This window comes from Myotis nattereri, assembly GCF_964212035.1.
Source record: "Myotis nattereri genome assembly, chromosome: 12".
In the NCBI taxonomy this organism is placed as follows: Eukaryota; Metazoa; Chordata; class Mammalia; order Chiroptera; family Vespertilionidae; genus Myotis; species Myotis nattereri.
Window position 1 is genome coordinate 79,992,869 of NC_138087.1, and position 19,272 is coordinate 80,012,140.

The 19,272-nt window shown below is 60.3% G+C and overlaps 1 protein-coding gene across 2 annotated transcripts in view; it reads left to right on the plus strand.

Annotated features, from left to right (window-relative positions):
- The first annotated feature begins 4,796 nt into the window (after positions 1 to 4,796).
- Positions 4,797 to 19,272, plus strand: part of NTNG2 (netrin G2) — a 44,410-nt gene continuing 29,934 nt past the window's right edge. For both annotated transcript variants that reach the window (XM_081104000.1, XM_081104001.1), the window contains exon 1: positions 4,797 to 5,591. In XM_081104000.1, coding sequence (XP_080960126.1) covers positions 5,379 to 5,591 — 213 coding nt within the window. In that variant the 5' untranslated portion in view covers positions 4,797 to 5,378. The remainder of the gene's footprint in view (positions 5,592 to 19,272) is intronic.

Sequence of the window (19,272 nt, forward strand, 5' to 3'; positions counted from 1 at the left end):
CCCCAAATCCACCCACCCACCCCTTTACCCACTGCTCGGGGCCTTCTGGGCGGCAGCACTTGGCGGAGGGAGTCAGAGCAGCAGCCTTGCGCCCTTGGCTGCTGGGGTAGGCGGACTGACTCACTCGGTCCCCTCCCCGGTGCCCATGGGGCAGCCCCCACGCCCATGGGCGCTGGCACCCCGTCAGGCCCCTGGGTTTCGGGAAAGGAAGCTGCCGCCCGGTGCCTGACCCGCGCTGGCTGAGGATGCGCTCTGCGCGCAGGGACCCGCGGGCCCCCGCGCCCGGAGGAGATGTGTAGCCAGCGACCCCCCAGAGCAGGCTCGCTCCCGCGGCCGCCTGCTGGGGCCACCCTGGCCGCCGGCCCGCCGGGACGCCCCTGCCCGCGGCGCCCCTCCCAGGGCCGTGGCGCGTCCCCCGAGTCTCGCAGTATTTCCTCCCTGCACCTTTAAGAAGACCGCTGCTCCGTGGTGGGATGGTGTGTTAAAGCCACACAGAGGAAGTTACGCAGCCCGGATCAGACCGAGAGATAAAAGCCGATGGCGATCGTGAGCGATGGCAGGCGGATTTAGCCTCAGCATTAACTTGGAGCTGAGTGCGGGGGGGCGGTGAAGCGCCCCGCCATCTGGCCCCAGCCGCGCAGGGGGATGCCCCGGCGCCCCGAGGACCAGCCGCGAAGCCCACCCGGGCCGGGGGCAGCCGGGCGCCCGAGCGCGGGTCCTCTCCGAGCCGCCCAGGGGGACCCAAAAGTTTGCACTTGTTAGCAGCGACCTTCCGCTCGGCCGGGGCGGGCGATGCTGGCGGCGCGGGCGGCCCCCTCCCCCGGCCCGCGTCTCCGGGACGGCTGCGGGCGGCCCCCCCGGCGGCCGGAGGGCTCCCCAGCTCCACTCTGACGGCCACAGCGGGGCGGCCACCGCGGCGGCGGGAGCCGGGAGCGGCGCGGGAAGGAGCGCGGCCTGCAGCCCTCCGCCCTCGCCCCCACCCAGCGCCACCCGAGGGGGAGGCGGCGCGCCGGAGGGTGGCGGTCCTCGGCCTCCGGGTCTCCGCGCCGGGCAGCCGCTCCGAGCTGAGCCGGGTAAGGCGGGCGGGGAGCCGGGAGGCAGCGGGGGAGAGCGGCTGCAGCTTTGCCAGCCTGGCTTCCTCTTAAAGGGCTTCGCTGCCCAGGCCGGCTCCCCGGGCCGGGCCGAGCCGCCGACAGCAGCCGGGCAGGGGCTCGGATGCAAAAGTTATTTAGCGGCGGCTGAGACCGCGCAGGGCTGGAGCCGGAGAGGGGCGTGCGAGTGCATTTGTAGCGGCTCCTTAAAGGAGTCGCTTGCCTTCAGGCCGGCTTCCCACCGGGGTCTTTCTCCAGCGTGTGTGTGTGTGGGGGGGGGGGGGGGGGGCGGGCGGATGGATGTTGCGAGAATGCCTGGGTGTGTTTGCAAAGAGGAAACTAACCCTTCTCTCGAGCCCCCCCCACCCCCCATTAAATTTCCACAGCTAGCGCCCGCCCCACCCCCTTCCCGTGTCTCCGAAGCCGGGTACGTGTGAGCTGCAGAGGGAAACTCCTGGCCACCCAGGACTGGAAACTTCTTTCCTGCAGGGGAGGGGCGGGTGCATGGGGAGGGGGTTGCGCAGGGACCGGCTTGGGGACCCTGTGCAGGCCAGCCTCGGGCTGGGCGGGACACAGATGGGAGCAGGAGCCGCAGGGCGGCGGGAAGAGGACGGGGGGCTCACGGCCGATCCACCGGGAGTAAGTTGCCTGCCTGCGGGGCGGGGAGGGAGGGGAGGCGGCAGGGGAAATGGTGCAACTCATTTGCAGCGCTTCGCTCGCTCGGCGTCTTCTAAGTGAGGGAGGCTGCACCCAGCCAGGGCGCACCCTCGGGGCAGCGCCGGCCTTCATTAAAAGCGTGATTATTAATTGTTCCCGCGCCTGGCACTCAACTTGGGAGGACAAAAAGCAGCCGCGGGGTCACCGGCACGTCCAGGCGCTGTGCACGCCGTTCGCCGCGCCCCGGAGCGCGGACCCACCGGCCGGGCTGCGCGGGCCAAGCTGAGCCGCCCGCCCCGCAGCCCCGCCGCGGCCTCCTCCTCGCGCCCCGCCCCCCGCACTCAACTTTCCGGGGCTCCGCGGCCTCAGAGAGGGCGTGGGGTGGTCGGGAGCCGCGGAAGGCTCTTGTTCCCGGGCTGGGGCGCCGGCGCCTCCGGAACCCGGATGCTCGCGGAGCCGGCGGTGAGCGGGGCACCTACGGACCCGGCCCGGGCGGGGAGAGGTCGGGCGGGGGGCACGGGGGACGGAAGGTAGCCCCGGTGGACTCCCCCTTTATTCCCGGCACCTCCCCCTGAAGGCAGTTTCGCCCTCCTCGGCTGCCCCGCTGGGAAGGGAGAGGGAACCTCGGGTGCCGGGGTCCCCGGAGAAGCCCCAGCACCCCCTCCAGGGACCCCGGGGGCGCCGCGCCCTCGGCGGGCGGCAAGTTTCCCACGAGGCCAGGGCGCAGCCGGCAGGTCCGGGAGGAGCCAGCTCCCCGCTCGGAGAGGCGCTAATTCAATAAGACAGAGAAAGCGGAGTTGAGAAATCCTGGTAAAATCTAATTTTCGGGTTTTAATACCCTGGCTATCAGCCCCCCTCGGCTCCGAGGACTCTTAAAAGAAAATAAAGCGCATCGATCCCATTTGTTTCGGGGGCTGCAGTTTCTTCATAATATCAGGTGGAGATTTATTTTCCGAGGAGAAGCCGATCCGCGGGGATGCAACCTCTCACTCTGAAACGTCCCCGCGGGCTCTCCCCCCCGGCGTTCCGCCTCCCCGTTCCGGGGCCTGTGGCGTCCCTCCGCCCCCTCCCTTCTTTGCTTTTTGGCAAAAACCGGCTGTCATATTCTCTTGCCGAGTTCACAACTCCCCGACGGCGGCGCCCAATTGATTGACTAGTTGTAAACATATCCATTACCCCCGCCCCCGGCGGATTCGGTGTTGTCCGCCCCATTTTCCAGGGAACGCGTGGCATTTAAGCCAACAGAACTGCCATGCAATGAATAGGTTTGCGAGTAGCCCGGTGCGCCAGCCGCCTGCCCGGCCTCCTGGCCCCCCGCCCAGTGCCCACCCAGCGCCCGCCCAGCCCGGAGTCCCGGAGCCCCCTCTGCCTCTGGGAGCCCCTACCTGTTGGGGAACAGTTGGGACTGGAGGCTGGAAGGATTCATTAGGGACCTGCTGTGTTCTGGGCGGCACAAAGCTCACTTGGGTAGAAGCATCCAAACCTTTGCAGGCCGTGCTATTTTATTTTTACTACAATTTCTCAGGTTGTAAAAATAGTCGCCAGGCGGGTTCTTTCTGAGAGTTTTCTAGCCAGGAGCGAATTCAAGGCCGGGCAGCCTCTATAACAGTTTCTTTTACAGCCAGAGGTGAGCCGGGAAAATGTGGTCCCCTCCCCCTCATCCATCTCCATCTCGAGCTCTTCAGCCAGCCAGGGGGGCAGGGGCCGCCTCCTTAATTCAGATTTATGACCTGGGCCTGCCTGGGCCTGGAGCTCAGGGCGCTGGCTTCTCCCGGGAAGGTGCTGAGTCGCCAAGCCCCCTGGGGACCACGCCCGCCCTCCCAGTTTGTCCTGCGGGCAGGAATGCGGGCAGGAATGCATCTGTGTCTGGGTGGAGAATGGGGTTTCGTGCAGTGGCTGGTGGGGGTGTCCAGGGGAGCCTGGCTGGTTCGCACCATGCTGCAGCCCTTGGGGGACTTAGATGCAATGATTGCCGGCATGAGAACCAGCATACTTAGCGAGACAGGGCTTCTGCCGTGACTCACGCGGTGACCTTTGCCCTGTTGGCTCCTGTTTCTGGTCGGGCTCCCAGGCCGGCTGGACTCCTCCTGGTGATGTATATCTATCCCCTGCCGGGGAGCACAGTACATTACCGGGCTCGTGTTTTTCGCAAGAGGACATCCGTATTAGTCACATCTATTTGGGCTTTTTAAGATAATTGCCAGTAGCTTAAAATAGGAAAGCCATAATCATAATAGTGATCCGTTTATAAACAGCCCCTCTGCGGATGGTTGCAAACTGTTGGCCTCGATCAGAAAACCCAAATGACAGAGTGCTGTCACTTCTGTTGAAGGCTTCAGCATCCCTCGTTTCTTAGGGTTGTAAATGAAACTCTGAGTTCAGAGAGGTGTTTATCTGACCGACCGTTGGCCCGCTCCTGGCCCGCTGTCTACCTGTACGCACAGCCCATTGGCGCTAGGGGTACAATCGCAGCTCCGCTTTGACGTTTTGACTGGTCGGTCAGGGTGTTTTAAAGCCACCATTCATTCTTGGCTGCTGGGGACGTTTTAGGGAGTCACCGGCCCCAAGCGAGGGCACTTCTGCTGGCCTAACGCCCCCATTAAGCGAGGAGAAAACGCACCACCTTTTTAATAATGTGCCCGGCCTTCAAATGTGCAACTCCAATATTAATAAAAATAACCCAGCTTCCTCAGAGACCTCGCTAATGCAGCCTCATTTTTTGCACATTTTGCCAGAGAGCTTTTGTTCTTATACATCTCTGTCCCCCCTTCTTCTCTTTTTAATTTGTTGCAGGTGTTGTTGCTAATGAGCTCTCCTTCCCTCTTCCCATGAAAGACAAGCCAGACCCTGAGTACCTGCTTGGATGGAGCTGAAGTCCCAGAAACTTCATAATAAGTTGCCAATGGCTACCAGCCAAGGTCAGCCGGCCCCCACTCGTGCCGGTCCCCACCAAGGCAGAGCCCAATAAGCTGCTCCCCAGTTAACACCTCCGTCGCTTTTTTATGTTCCAGTCCAGCGACACAATCGTTGTCACTTTCAACTCACATGAAAAGAAATCTCTTTTATGGGTCTGAGATGTCAAGTCCAGTCCCGTAGAGGGACCAGGTTTCCAGCTCACCCGTCCACCTCCTGATTTCATTTCATCTTTACAACACAGGCCGGAGGGTTGTTTTGCGGGAGTGGTGAGCACATCACACATGAAGGGCCCTTTAAAGACCAGGACTGGCTGGAAGGACAGAAATTAAAGGCACTCTGATCCGGCCCCATGCCAGCTCCCCGCGGAGTGCCTCCCGATCCCATTTCCATCCACTGTCACAACCGGAGAGTCTGCCTGAGTTGATCAGGTTCCCCTGCGGGAGAGGGGGAATGCCAAGGTCAGGAGGACTCCGAGTGATGGGCCACCGTTTGATCTGCCCATCAGCAGTCTGAGAAACGCTGGCTCCGAGGTTTCCTCCCGGCCTTTGGGGAAAAGCAAGTTCCTCGCTGCTCCCGGGCAGCGCCGTTCCCTGGGACCTCCGCCTCCACCGCCTGGCAGATGCGGCCTGTCCATGCTGAGGCCTCGAGCCCCGCCTGACCCAGCCGCCGCCTCTCCAGGGCCCCTCTGGGCCGCACCCCCCGGACTGCACAGCCATGCTGGGCCTGCTGGCTCTCCTCCTGCACTGCCTCCCGCTGGCCGCCGGGGACTATGACATCTGCAAATCCTGGGTGACCTCGGATGAGGGCCCCACCTGGGAGTTCTACGCCTGCCAGCCCAAGGTGATGCGCCTGAAGGACTACGTCAAGGTGAAGGTGGAGCCCAAGGGCATCACGTGCGGAGACCCTCCTGAGAGATTCTGCTCCCACGTGAGTCAGCCCACTGGGCTCTGTCTGCTCGGGCCAATGGGAGGGCGTCTGGGACGGCCCCTGGGAGCGGGTGAGCAGAGTGGGGGCGCCGAGGCAAAAGGTTGACTTGAATGCAGTTTGGAGTCTGTCCCACCTTGGAAACGTGCCAAAGCGAAGGCCGCCCTGAGGACCCTGGGGTCATGTGACATTGTTCTCTGGGGTGGGGAAGGTCCTGCCCAGTGGACCGCTGGATCCTTTTCTCTTGGGAAAACTGTAGTTGTCACAGTCCCAGCCTCCCAGCTATGCCCCGCCCACCAGACAAGCCCCACCCACCAGGCAAGCCCCGCCTCCCCGGTAGGAAGTCTGCATTCTGGGCGAGTGAGCAAGGAAGGCTACCTGCTGACATCCCTCTGCTGTCCCCTCTGCCTCCCTATCCCACCTGATCCCATCCAGCAAACAGTGTGGCCCGGCCAGGGTGTGCCAAGCTCGCCGCTGGCCCTCTGCAGCTGGTGGGTGATGGAAGGGCAGAGGGAGGCGGGAGGGGTTAGACCAGGATGGCAGTGTGGCTGGTGCCCTTTCCAATTCCATCCCCACGTGCCACGGCGTATGTCAGTGCTCAGGTAATGTTAACAACAACAGCAGTAATAATAGCAGGGGTCATGCATGCAAGCTCCCTGAGTGCGTGGGCTTGGAGCTAGACATGCGTCATTCCATGGAGTCCTCCCCTCAGCGCAGCCAGGTGGACTCTGTGCTCCCAAAGCAGGAGTTGTGGCGGATGGCTCTGGACGCGTGGCATCTCTGGGCCTCTATTCCACCATCTCTGAAATGGGCACGCTAACAGCACACTCCGGTCATTGTAAGGAATACGTGAGCTCATTTGTATGTGTAACATGCTCAGGCTAGTGTCTGGCACAGAGCACGTGCCCCTTAGATGTTAGCTGTTGCCATTCCCATCATACAGATGGAGAAACTCAGGCCCACACACACCAGGAAGTATTCTGGTCCCCAAGTCACTGAGCTAAACCACCTTCTGAGAAGTGCCTTCCCCACTGGGCTTGTTCTGGAGGCTCAGGGCCTGGCAGGAGGCCGGGCAGGGCAGCCAGGCTGCGGGAGCTCATGGGAGGGGCTCAGCATTAACCTCAGGCTGTCTGCTGCCTCCGTGTCCTTGCGGGGAGGGCCTCCCGGTCTCTGGGTTTATGGCTGGACTGAGCTGGCGTCCCTGCCAGACTCCTGAGGAGGCCTCAGCCCCAGGGGACACTTCAGTCCTCTCCCAGGGCAGCCAGCCCAGGCAGGCAGGTCCCTGCTCGGTGGTGAAGTCGTGAGCTGTCACTGTGGGCAGTGGCTGGGCTGGGAGAGAGGGATGGCGGAAAGGCTGGGAGCTGGGGCCGGAGAGTCTGTGGGGATGAGTGCACTGGGGACCCCAGAGCGGCACTGGCTCAGGGAGGGGCAAGGAGGCTGGCCCCTGAAGGTCAGGGGCAAGGCCGGGGGGAGCCCAGCTCTGTCCGCACCCCGGGCTGGCTGCCCACCCAGCTCAGGTGAGGACTTCTGCGCACACTCCTTGGGCAGTGTCAACCTCTGCTTCTCTCTCGGATTAGCCTTAATTGTATTTCTTCTCTTAAATATTAATCATTTCCTGAATGTGCTGGCGCGGGGAGGGGCAGGCAGCTAAATCGTCACTCACTGGGCCAGCTTCTGGTCAAGGACCGGAGGAAAGATGACCATCACAGGCAAGTCCAAGGCCTCTCCTGGCCAAGGCTGCTGGGATGCCCTTGGCCCTGGACCTCCGCCCTCCACAGAGAGCCCAGCGCAGCTGCCAGGGTGGCTGGTCACCCCAGAGTCCTGATGCCGAGCAGCCCGAGCCCAGGCAGTGCCCTCGAGCCCTGGGCTTGGGAAGGGGCTTCTGACCCCCGCTTTCCTCCTGGGGTGACGGGAGGAGGCCGGGGAGCAGAGCTCTCACATCCCCTCATCGTGGGTCCTCGGGGTCTGATGGACGCAGCTGCTTCATTCCAGGCGGCCAGCGGCTCTGTCTTTGGTGACAGACATGCAGCCCAGGAGGGTGGGGACGCTGCCTGGTTGGGTGGAGGGCAGGCTGCCTTGGGCGGGGGCTTGGCTTCCGCAGGGAGAAGGGGTCTCACCCAGATGGATTCAACCCCCCACACCCTCATTGATTGCAGCTCCTCCCAGCAGGGCCTGTTGTCTCTAGGATGCTGTGGCGCCAGTGCCGTCCTAATCCCAGCTCAGGGATTAGAAGATGCTGCCTAAATCCTGCCAAGGTCACTCGGTCTAGAAGGCGGCTGGGAACTCACCCACCCGGTGGCTGGGTCTCCCCTCTCTTCGCTTAGGGTCCCTGCTCTGCCGTGGTGCCCGGCCAGGACGCAGCCGCCCCCGTGTCCTGGTGCAGTGCTGGCACGTACTAGCTGCTCAGTGTGCGGTACTGTTATTTGCTTCCTGTTGTTGTTGTTGTGCCCTTGGCGGCGTCCGTCCCTGCCTTTTCTTCTCTGCCTCACTTCCGCCTGAGGAGTTCCAGTGCCAGGGTGCAGGCCGGCCTTGGATGCTCGGGCAGCTTCAACTCCTCCAGCTCAGCAGGTGTTGTTAATCGGCCACCAGGGGGCGCCCCAATGATCCCTTAACCTAGCCATGGCCCAGTGGGTCCCTATTCCCAGGCAACCCTCCTGCAGCGGGAGCTGGGCTGTCCCAACATCCAGCCGCCTGGAGCCTGAGCCCCTTAGCACCCTGAGGGTGAAGGGGGGCCCAGGAGTGGCTGCCCTTTTCAGGGTTGGGGTGCAGACCCTCTCCGCCCCAGGCTTTGTCCTTCAGCAAAGCCACCTGAGAACTGAATTGTAAATTCCAGCCGGTGAGGAAGGGCAGGGAGAAGGAAGACCAAGATAAATGAATAAATAGAAGCCTATTGGCTCAAAGTGCACAATGAGAATTAATAGGGATGAGCTGTCAGCGAGGGCTCTCGGGCAAGGGCACGGTTTCAACAAGAGGAGACGCCCCAGTCCTCATTCCCGCCCGGCCGGGAGGGCCGCCTGCGAGGCTGTGGGGCCCACGAGAGGCGGGGGAGGCGGTGCCCAGAGAGGCCTCTCAATCCTGGAGGGCGGCTGCCGCTCCGGACCCCGATGGGTGGGGGGTGCCAGTGGGCACGAGGAGCTTGCTTCCAAAGAGGTGGCAGCTGCCGTGAATGGAAGGAGGTTACCCTTCCCTTGTGCCTTTGAGACAAGCGCTAACCCTGAGCTTCAGGAGAGAGATGGTGAGGAGCGGGGAGGGCAGAGCACCAGCCACAGACCAGGCAGGTGACGTTCACAGCGATCCCACAGCTCCCCACTTGCTACCCGAGTGTGGTCCTGGGTCCAGGAGCCTGGCCGCACCTGCTGGGCATGCAGAGTGCCGGTCCGCCCAGGGCTGAGCGGAAGCTGCTGACCGGGACGGATGCAGGCAGGGCGTGGCCTGGGAAATGCTGCTTCCCTCCCCGGTCAGTGTCACCGACGGCTGGCGTTCCCAGGGGGCCTTTCGGGTTAAGGGGGCAGTCGCTGCTGAGGGAGAAAGACACCGAGTGCAGGGTTCCCGGGAGTGAGCGGACGGAGCCGGGAGCTGAGATCCCTGAATGCTGGAGACAGGTAGAAGGTTCCAGGGAGAGGAAGGCCTGATATCCCAGCAACAGCCACAGGCCTGGAATCTGAAGACCTGAGCCCGCATCCCGGCTTTGCCACTCCCCTCGGGCGTGGTGACCTGGGGGAGGTCTGTAAACTGTCTGAGCCTCAGTTTCCCCATCTGTGATGGGGGACAGTCTGGCTGCCGTGCCTACCCCACCAGCTTCCTCTCTCAGAACACCTCCTGCGCGTCAGGGGCATGCGCTGTGTTCCAGTGTGAGGCTTCCTATTACCATCTATCCAGGCTAGTGTTTTTATTGATTTCAGAGAGGAAGGAAGAGGGATAGAGAGATAGAAACATCAATGAGAGATAGAAACATTGGTCGGCTGCCTCCTGCACGCCCCCTACTGGGGATCAAGCCCGCAACCCGGGCCTGTGCCCTGACCGGGAATCGAACCGTGACCTCCTGGTTCCTGGGTCAATGCTCAACCACTGAGCCACACCAGCCGGGCTCATTTATCCAATCTTGACAATCCTGCTTCTTCCATGGTGACGTGGACGGACATTAAACATCGTTTCAGGGGCGCTAGCACACAGGGCCTTGGTCTTGGTAGACGGGGAAGCTGTGAAAGCACATCTCTAAGCACACACCTTCCTCAACACCTGCTTTACCTTCTCTGTGCCTCGGTTTACCCAGATGCAGAGCAAATGGCCCCTCATCCTTCCCCCGGGAGGTCTGCTCAGCTGATTAATGCAGGTGGCAGGTGGGTCTTGGAGGCCTTAAGTCCCTTCCCACCATGACATTGAACACCACATGGGATCAAGGTCCCAGGTGCCCCACCACCTGCCCGACCTCCACGTGCAGAGCGTGTTTCCGAGGTGACCAGCCCCCTGGCCCAGCCCCCTCCCCGCTCTCACCCTGGCCCCAAACCCACAGAGGCAAGTGTGGGACCCCCTCCCGGCCTCCCTCCCTCCGGCACACCTCTCCAGCCCTAGACCTGAGGTCTGACCTCACGCCAGGCACGGTCGTGAGGAAAAGCGAGATGATAACTCTTGCAAATCCAAGTCAGCAACAAGAGAAACGCAACAGACGTTAGAGACAAGGCCGGCCCGGCTCCCCCAGCCCTCCCGCCATTTCCCCTCCTTGCCTGTCTCCTTCGACTCCACGCCTTCCTCTGCTTTCCCATTTCCCAGGCTTCCCGGTTTAACTGGATCACCTGCTCCAGGAGCTGCCTGCTCCCCAGCCCAGGTGGGTCAGAGCATCCTCACCTGGGCGCCTCCCTGTCACTGTTCTCACGGAGGCGGCCCATTGGGTCAGAGGTCAGGCCCTGAGGGCAGAGAGGTGGAGGTCAGCATCTCCTGCTGTGTGACCTCTGGCATGAGGCTAACCCCTCTGAGCCTTAGTTCCTCACATCGGAGCTATTAATAGAATACACATACGGGCCTGTCGTGAGCAGTGCCTGGCACGTAGGAGATGCTCAGTTCACGTGAGTTATTATACTCCTGCTGTTTGCTTCCTGCTTGGATTTCGAGCTCCTCAAAGGCAGGGTTCAGCTTTGCGTCTCTCCCTCTTGGCCCAGCCAGTGCTCAGTAAGCGTTTACTGAACGAATGGATGGGTGGGTGGAAGGGCGGTGTAACCCAGGAAGGCTTCTCGGAGGAGGAGAGGTCAGAGCTGAGTCTGCTTCTCTGCACTGGAGTCCCTGCTCTGTGGGCGCTGTGATCACATGACACCAGGAGCCTGCACAGCTGCATCCTGAGGCAGGAAGGAACTTTAGAGCCTGAGCTTCACCCGACCCTTAGTTAGAGCCACTCCATCTCGAATCGCCAGAGGCAGGCCCGGCGTCAGACAAGAATAGTTCCACGTGTGACATCTCGTTGCACAGGGACGGCTCCTTCCCCAGCAGCAGACAGGTGCCTGAGAGGTCTGGGGCCGCATGAGTGAGATCCTTGCCCCTGACTTTTCTTAAGAGAGTGGGTTTGGGTCCAGACCCCTGCGGAGGGTGGGGGGCAGTGCAGCTGGAGCGAGAGGGGGGGTGGGGGGGGTGCCGGGAGGGAAAGGACCTGGAGGGGGCACCTTTCCAAAGAGAGCCCGAGACTTCGAGGTTCTAGAACTTTCCAGAGACCACAGTCCCACCTTCCGCAGGCTCGTCGTCCTTGGTCTCCATTCCCAGCCCTGGGCTCAGTGTGTTTCCATTTTTCTCCAAGTGCATGTATCCTCTCGGCTGCCTCCACCCCCACAGGTGGTGAGGCAGGGGTGGGCGAGGGACAGGCAGGCGGGCTGCACCTGCGGTGGCCGGGGATTTGGGACCTGGGATGCAGCAAACCGGGCTCATCCGTCTTCCGCCCTCGGGGTGTGGCGCTTGGATAAGTCCCCGTGGCTCTGAGCCTCGGTTTGCGCATCTGAACATGGGGCTGGTACGGGACAGGTGGAAGCGAGCTTGTGCGGATGGGATGAGACAGGCATGTAAAGGCCTCAGCTGGGGGCCTGGCACCACATGAAGGTTCCAAAGGGGGATTTTTTTTCCATCCTAGAGTGTAGCTTGAGAGACAAAAGGAGGAGAAAAAGCAGAAAATACAGACTGAGGATGGTCCCGTCGGCCAGCTGTGTCCCATGGGGGACAGTCGCGTGGGCTGTGGCCCAGGGGCTGGGCAGCGGGGTGGCCTGGGGCGGGCTCTGGCCTTGAAGGGCGGGCAGGGTTAGAGGAGCGCGGTGAGGGCAGGAGAAACGCTGTGAGGGAGAGTGTGTGGGTGACGGGGACAAGCCACTCGCCACTCAGCCCCCCGAAGCCCTCCCAGCCCCTAGTCCCCTACGCCTGTGTGGGCGGGGGGGGTACTGTGCCATTGGATGGATGAACAAACTGAGGCTTCCCAAGGCCCCCAAGTGGGTCAACCTTCCTCTGTGGGCTCATAGCCAATCTCTAGGGTCTGGGGGTTAGGCCGAGGGGGTGGCAGCAGGGAGGGGAGGGGGGACCCGTGGGCAGGCTGGGGCCTGGAAGGCCCGAGCCCCAGGCTGGCACAGAGCTGGGCAGGCTCAAAGGGCCGCTCCAAGCTGCACCTCTGGCCTTCACCCCCAGCCGTCGCCGCCCCAGGAATGGGCTGTGGCTGCAGCTCTGTCCCCATCACGCAGCCCCCGGCCCGGGTGCTCCTGGCTGGGACCGTGCCGGGTGCCTGTGGCTGACGAGGAGGCCTGGCTTCTTCCTGGAGGGGCCCAGAAAGTGGGAAATGGCAGATGAGGCAGAAACCGGTTCCGCTGGGCTTTGGTTTGCGGGTTCTGATTTGTTTTTCAGCAGCAGCAGATTTGCTGAAATATATGAAAATGTGTTTCTAGTTCCCTGAGCGCACGCCAACTGCTGGCGGGGGGCGGCATGTCAGAGCAGAGCGAGCGCGGGCTGGGTGCCCGGCAGCTCCAGGCCCCAGCAGCCTCCTTGCTGCGGGGACGCCATGCCAGGCCCGCAGCCTCAGTTTCCCCAACTGTGCACCCTGGGGTTTGGCTAGACTGACCGGATCCTGAGTGATGGCCAGATACGTTCTGGGATTTGGGGAAATCTAGGCTGGGGGTTAGCCTTGCTCACAGACAGACCACATCGGGGGCCCCCGTGCAGCGCGAGGCTTCTTTTTCAAGTTCCGATTCCTTCATCAGAGTATTCTCGTAAATGAAAATCCAAACAAAGGAAAGCAAGCCAGGTGCTAACATGTAACGCCCCAGCACAAATTAACTCACGTATTTTTTTTAATGGGTGGAATTTACATGTAACATTGTATTCGTTTTAAGTGTTCAACATAATGGTTTGATACATGTCTTTATGGCGAAAGGATGACCACAATAAGTTTAGTTGGCATCCATCACCACACATAGTTTTAAAATATTATTTTTGTGATGAAGGCATTATTTAAAAGATTTTTCTTTCATTTTTAAATTGAGGTGAAATTGACATAGCATGAAATTAACCACTTAAAAATGTTATTGCTGTAAAGTATACATAACATAAAATTTGCCTTTTTTGTGCATTTGTAAGTGAACAGTGCAGTGGTATTTAGCACATTCACAGAGCTGTGCGACCACCACCTCTGTCCAGTTCCAGAACATTCCCATCCCCCCGAAAGGAAATCCCATCCCCATGAGCAGTCACTCCCCACTCCTGCCTCCTCCGGCCCTGGCAACCCGGTCTGCTCTCTGCCCATGGCTGGCTCCACCTCTTCTAGATGTTCCGTGTAAATGGAATCACGCAATGTGTGACTTCTGTGTCTGGCTCCTTTCACTCGGCATGTTGTTTTTGAGGCTCACCCATGTGGCAGGTGTCAGCACCCACTCCTTTTTCGTGGCTGGGTAATATTCCTCTGTATCATCTACCACAGTTGTTTATCTACTCATCAGTTGATGGACATTAGGGTTGTTTCCACTTTTTCGGGCTATTATAAATAATATTAGAGGCCCAGTGCATGAAATTTGTGCATGGCGGGGGGGGGGGGTCCCTCAGCCCGGCCTGCACCCTCTCCAATCCGGGACCACTGGCTCCTAACCGCTCGCCTGCCTGCCTGCCTGATCGCCCCTAACTGCTCCTCTGCTGGCCTGATCGCCCCTAACTGCTCCCCTGCCGGCCTGATTGACCCCTAACTGCTCCCCTGCCGGTCTGATTGCCCCTAATTGCCCTCCCCTGCTGGCCTGATCGCCCCTAACTGCCTCTGCCTCGGCCCCTGCCACCATGGCTTTGTCCAGAAGGACATGTGGAAGACGGCTGGTCTAATTAGCATATTACCCTTTTATTAGTATAGATTGTTATGAACATTTGTGGACAAGTTTTTCCATAAGCATGTGTTCCCATTTCTCTTGGGTGCATAGCTAGGAGAGGAGTGGCTGGGTCACGTGGTAATTTTTATATTTAAGTTTGTGAGGAACTGCCGGACTGTTTCCCACGGTGGCTGCACCATTTACATCCCCACCAGCACTGCACAAAGGTTCCGATTTCTCCACGTCCTCGCCAACATTTGTTATTTATTATGGTCACCCGAGTGGGTGTGCAGTGGATCTCATGGTGGTTTTGATTTGCGTTTCCCTGATGACCAGCGGTGCTGGGCATCGTGTGCGTATGGGTCATTTGCATGTCTTTGAAGAAATGTCTAGTCTGGCCCATTTTTAAATTGAGTTGTTTGTCTGTTGCTGTTGAGTTGTGCGTGTTCTTCATATAGTCTGGATGCTAGGCTCTTGTCAGACATATGACTTGAAGAGGTTTCCCCCATCTACAAACAATCTTTTACTCTCTGACGTGTCCTTCGATACACAAAAAGTTTTTATTTTAGTCAAGTCTAATTTATCCACTTCCTCCTTTTGTTGTCACAGCGAGGAAACCACTGCAGAATGGAAGGTTGTAAACGTTTGCCCCTGTTCTCTTCTGAGACGTTTATAGTTTTAGCTCTGATGTTTAGGTGTTGTACATGGTGTAAGAGAAGCGTCCAACTTCATTCTTTTCTTGTTTTTAATATAGCTTTATGGATTTCAGAGAGGAAGGGAGAGGGATAGAGAGTTAGAAACATTGATGATGAGAGAGAAACATCGATCAGCTGCCTCCTGCACATCCCCTCCTGGGGATGTGCCCACAACCCAGGTACATGCCCTTGACCGGAATCGAACCTGGACCTTTCAGTCCGCAGGCCGGCGCTCTATCCACTGAGCCAAACCGGTTAGGGCCAACTTCATTCTTTTGCGTGTGGATGCCCCGTTCTCCCGGCAACGTTTGCTGAAGAAACTGTTCTTTCCATCCAATGTCCTTGGCCCCCTTCTGGAAAACCAATGGGCGTAGGTGTGAGGGGTGGTTCTGGACGCTCAAAATGTATTCCCCAGAGGCACGGAGCCTTCCAGGTGCAGCTCTTAACGCTCCTGCAGGGCAGAAACTAGTGTTCCCTATTGTCCCCATTTCACAGATGGCGAAACTGAGACTCCAATACTGAGTGGCAGGGCCAGGCTCAGATGCAGACCCTAATCATTTAACCACTAAGCCACGGGGCCCGAGGACAGGGAGAGCCCAGCTGCTCCCCCGCCCCCTCCCCCTCCCTCTTGTTACTAACATATCTTGTTGGTTGGGATGCCGACTTCGATTGTCTTCAAGGAGGGCCACTGGGGAGAAGACGCTGTGACCTGTGGCCTCTCTCTGGTCTCTGAATGCCTCCTCTCCCAGGCTCACCAGAGCGCCAGATCCCACCCGGTGTCGCGTGGACAGAGTGGGTGATAAGTTGGCGCTGATGGTGTTTGTCTCTCTTCTCAAATAGCCCAGTTGGAAGGGCCTCAGGCATCAGCTCAGACCAGAGTGAACTGTGTCCCTACCATTGGAACTGACTGCCCGGGGGACAGTGGTGCCTGGCTCTGGCCTGCCGGTGTCCCCTGCCCCTCCCCGGGCAGTCCGAGGGCTCCTGTGAGCACAACACGAAGCCACCAATGAGCCTAATCACTCGTTTCCTGGTTTCCTGTGCCGGGGGGGGGGGGGGTGGACCTGCGGCCCAGCAGGATGCAGTGACCGCACGGGCCACCAGGGAGGGGTAGCAGGCCCAGGAGTTTCAGCCGTGGCCCATGGCTCTCATTCTTCAAAAGAGTGGTCTTGCTCTGGCTGGTTTGGCCTAGTGGATAGAGCATCAGCCTGCGGACCAAAGGGTCCCAGGTTCGATACCAGTCAAGGGCACATGCCCAGGTTCAGTTCCCAGTAGGGGACGTACAGGAGGCAGCCAATCGAGGATTCTTTCTCATCATTGATGTTCTCTCTCTCTCTCCCCCACTTCCTCTCTGAAATCAATAAAAATATTTTTTTAAAAAAAACCCAAAACAACAAAACAAAGGAGTGGACTGGAGCCTGGGGAGGAGGCGCCCGCACACGGGCACTTGGGGGGAGTGGGGTGCGGTCTGAAAGCCGCCTTCGGGGAGGTGTGGCCACAGGTTACCGTGTTTGGGTCGGGTCTGCTCAGCTGAGCTCCCCCGCGGGGCACTGCTCAGAGCCATCAGAGGGCCCCGGCCCGCACACCCGGTCCTCCCTGCTGTGGCCGCGCTGAGCAGCGGGCAGGGGGGATGTGGGTGTCGTGTGGGCAAGGCCACGGGTGAGGCAGGATGGAGGGTGGAGCGTTAAGGATCCCTGCCCAGTCAGCGCCCAGGATGCCACCCCCCACATGGTGGCTGGGGGTCCGGCCCCAGCCCTCCACCAGGGGCCGCAGGGAGTCGGGGCCAGGGGGGTACACCCTGCGCATTGCGGGGTCTGGTGCGTCTCAAAACGCCCATCGCGCAGGGCCGGCATCTGGGACGCACTTCTGTGCAGCGTGCCCCTCCACAGCACCCAGACAGTGACAGGACAGGGCGGGCACTCAGAGGGGAGAGTCACCCAGGTTTGCACAGCAGTGACACTGCCAGGGCCTGTCTCCAGGGCCTTGACCCCGCCCCCCCCCCTTGTTCTATAGCCCATGAGTCCCTTAGCTGGTAGAGGGGACCCAGAGTCTCAGGGTGCAACGACAGAGCGGTCACCTCCTCTCAGGGTCTCTGTGGAAAGGAATTAAACAGGTCCATGTTTGTGAGTCCGTCCAGATCTCAGCCCGGGCTCCCAGCGCTCCCCCTCCTCGGAAAGGGACTGGTCCCAAGGCCTGGGCCCCACCAGCCCTTCCCCCCATTTGTCCCGGTGCGTGGGGCCCATGGGACCCCGCAGCCCCTCATTCCAGCTCCCTCCTGCTGCCCGAGTCATTTGTCCACTTGACTCCAAGCATCGACCAGGGAAATGAAAGGAAATGAAACATGACCAGCGGCTGGTGTTGGGTGAAGGTGAACAGGAGGCCAGTGAGAGACGGGGCGCGGGGAGCCTGCTCCCCCCACCACAGGAAGTGGCGGTGCCCTCTCCCGGGACTGTGGGTTCCAGGATTGGCCCCTCCCTCTGCAGAATCAAGAGACAGCCCAAGGCAGTGGCAGCAACAGGAGAAGCAGCTGTGCAAAGGGCCTGCTGTCCCTGTCCCTGTCCCCACCCTGGTACCAACCAAACCCTTGCCCACAGCTCCGGGGCTGGCATGGGCTGGGGCCGGCTCTGGGGACCATGCTCCCCACTGGATGGGCTGCCAGGAGCTGGTGACCGCGGTGTCTCGCCCCCCCTTTGGGAGATAGATTTCTGGCTGTGACCTGAGGGGTCTGAGTAGTCACCCTTCCAGCCCCCAGCATTCCCCGGCCTTGGGGCTTTCAGGCTCCGGGAGATGGAGAGGGTGGGGCACCCAGAGACCCGGACAAAGGCAGGAGAGCAAGCCCACGTCTGCAGCGACACCCCGAGCAGGGCTCCACCTTTGGGGGTCACAGCCCTTTTGAGGATCCGCGTGCTTTTCCTAGGACGATGAGCACTCACACATGTAGACACACACAGCACGCCTGCACATGGACATGTATACACACGCACACGTGCACATATGCACATAAACACACATATACATACATGTGTGTGCAGCGCAGAGTTGCACACACTTGTAGGGCTCCCAAGCTCACCTGTGGGCCCCTGCGGACCCTCCAGAGCCTTTGAGCTCAGGAAAATCACTGTTTTGTTTTGGTTAATCCTCACCCGAGGATATTTTTCCATTGATTTTTAGAGAGAGTGGGGAGGGAGAGAAAGAAACGTCGATGTGAGAGAGACACATCGATTGGGTGACTTCCTGCAGGTGCCCTCACGGGGCCAGGGATAGAGCCTGCAACTGTGGTACATGCCCTTGACTGGAACCGAACCTGAGACCCTTCAGTCCAAGGACCAACACTCTATCCACTGAGCCACACCGGCCAGGGCAGTCAGGATTTTCTTGATGCCACGTCTTCCCATTCCTCCTCAGATCAGCACCGCCTTACATTTATTGAGTGCCTACTGTATACCGAGCCCTGGACCTAACCAGCTCACTGAACCCTCACAGGTGTTGACACGTGTGGTAGATCCCATACTTATACCCATTTGAATGTGAGGAACCTGAGGTTCAGAGAGGTTAAGCCACTTGCCCAAAGGCACACAGCTTCTAAGCAGAGGAGCTGGCACCAACGTCCCAGGCTGCCCAGGCCCAGCCACCTCCTAACCAGGCTGCATGTGACACAGAGTCTCAGAAAACGCCCAATAGACAGGCTGTTGTGTGTGTGCGTGCGTGCATGTGTGTGCATGTGTGTATGTGTGTGCATGCGTGTGTGTGCGTGTGCATGTGTGTGTGCATGCACATGCACATACGCATGGCCGTTGTGCTGGGTGAGCACACTGTCCTCCCCAGCATGCCATGCAGCAGGAGAGAGGGCGGGAAGGGGTGCCGCCGGCTTCACCACCCCCTCTGCCCTTGGGGACACGGCAGTCTGCTGGGCCACTTCTTTCACGTCCATCTGGCCCGTGTTTGCTCCCACGTACCAGCTGCAGGGAAGGCCGCTGCGCCTGGGGGAACCTGATCTGCTTTTCTGGGGAAGGAGTGGGGGAGGGGGGAACACACCCAACAATGGACAATAATGGACCTAAAGATAGAACTGAGTGAGCAGGGGGAGGGGGGCGTCTGCCTGGCACTGGGCGTCTGCCTGGCACCGGCAGGCCCCTCCCACGCGGGGCCCCCGGGATGCAGCTGCCACTCAGCCTAGAGGACAGGCTGGGAACCAGGAGGGGTAGGACGGGCTGGGGGGCAGGTGCCGGCCAAGATGGAGAACTGCCCCATCGCAGGTCCTCGAGGCGGAGGACCCTGCTGCACCTGGAGTCCCCAGGGAGCCGGAGTCAGCTCGGTGCCCAGGACCGGGCCTGTCCCTGGGGCGCGTGTGGTTGGCCCGGGCGCCCCCAGGTGCGTCTCTCGTGAGAACTCTGTAAGGGGTGTTTCCTTCGTAGGAAAGGGGGTTGATTGTGTGGCCGTCTCCTTTCGGGACCCTTGAAGACCCCAACCCCAGAAGGCAGCTGGGACTCCCGGGTGCGAGGAGGCAGGGCTGGGCTGTGCAGGTCTGGGCGTGGCCGGCCCATCCCACGGGAGGGTGCTCAGTGGGCTGCCCCCACGGCCGCTGTATGGTCCCGGGTGGGCTGGGTCTCGGCATTTATTAAGCTCCCGTCCCGGGCGGCCAGGTCTGAGAGCCGCGTGCAGTCTTCCTGGGAAGCACGGGTCCCT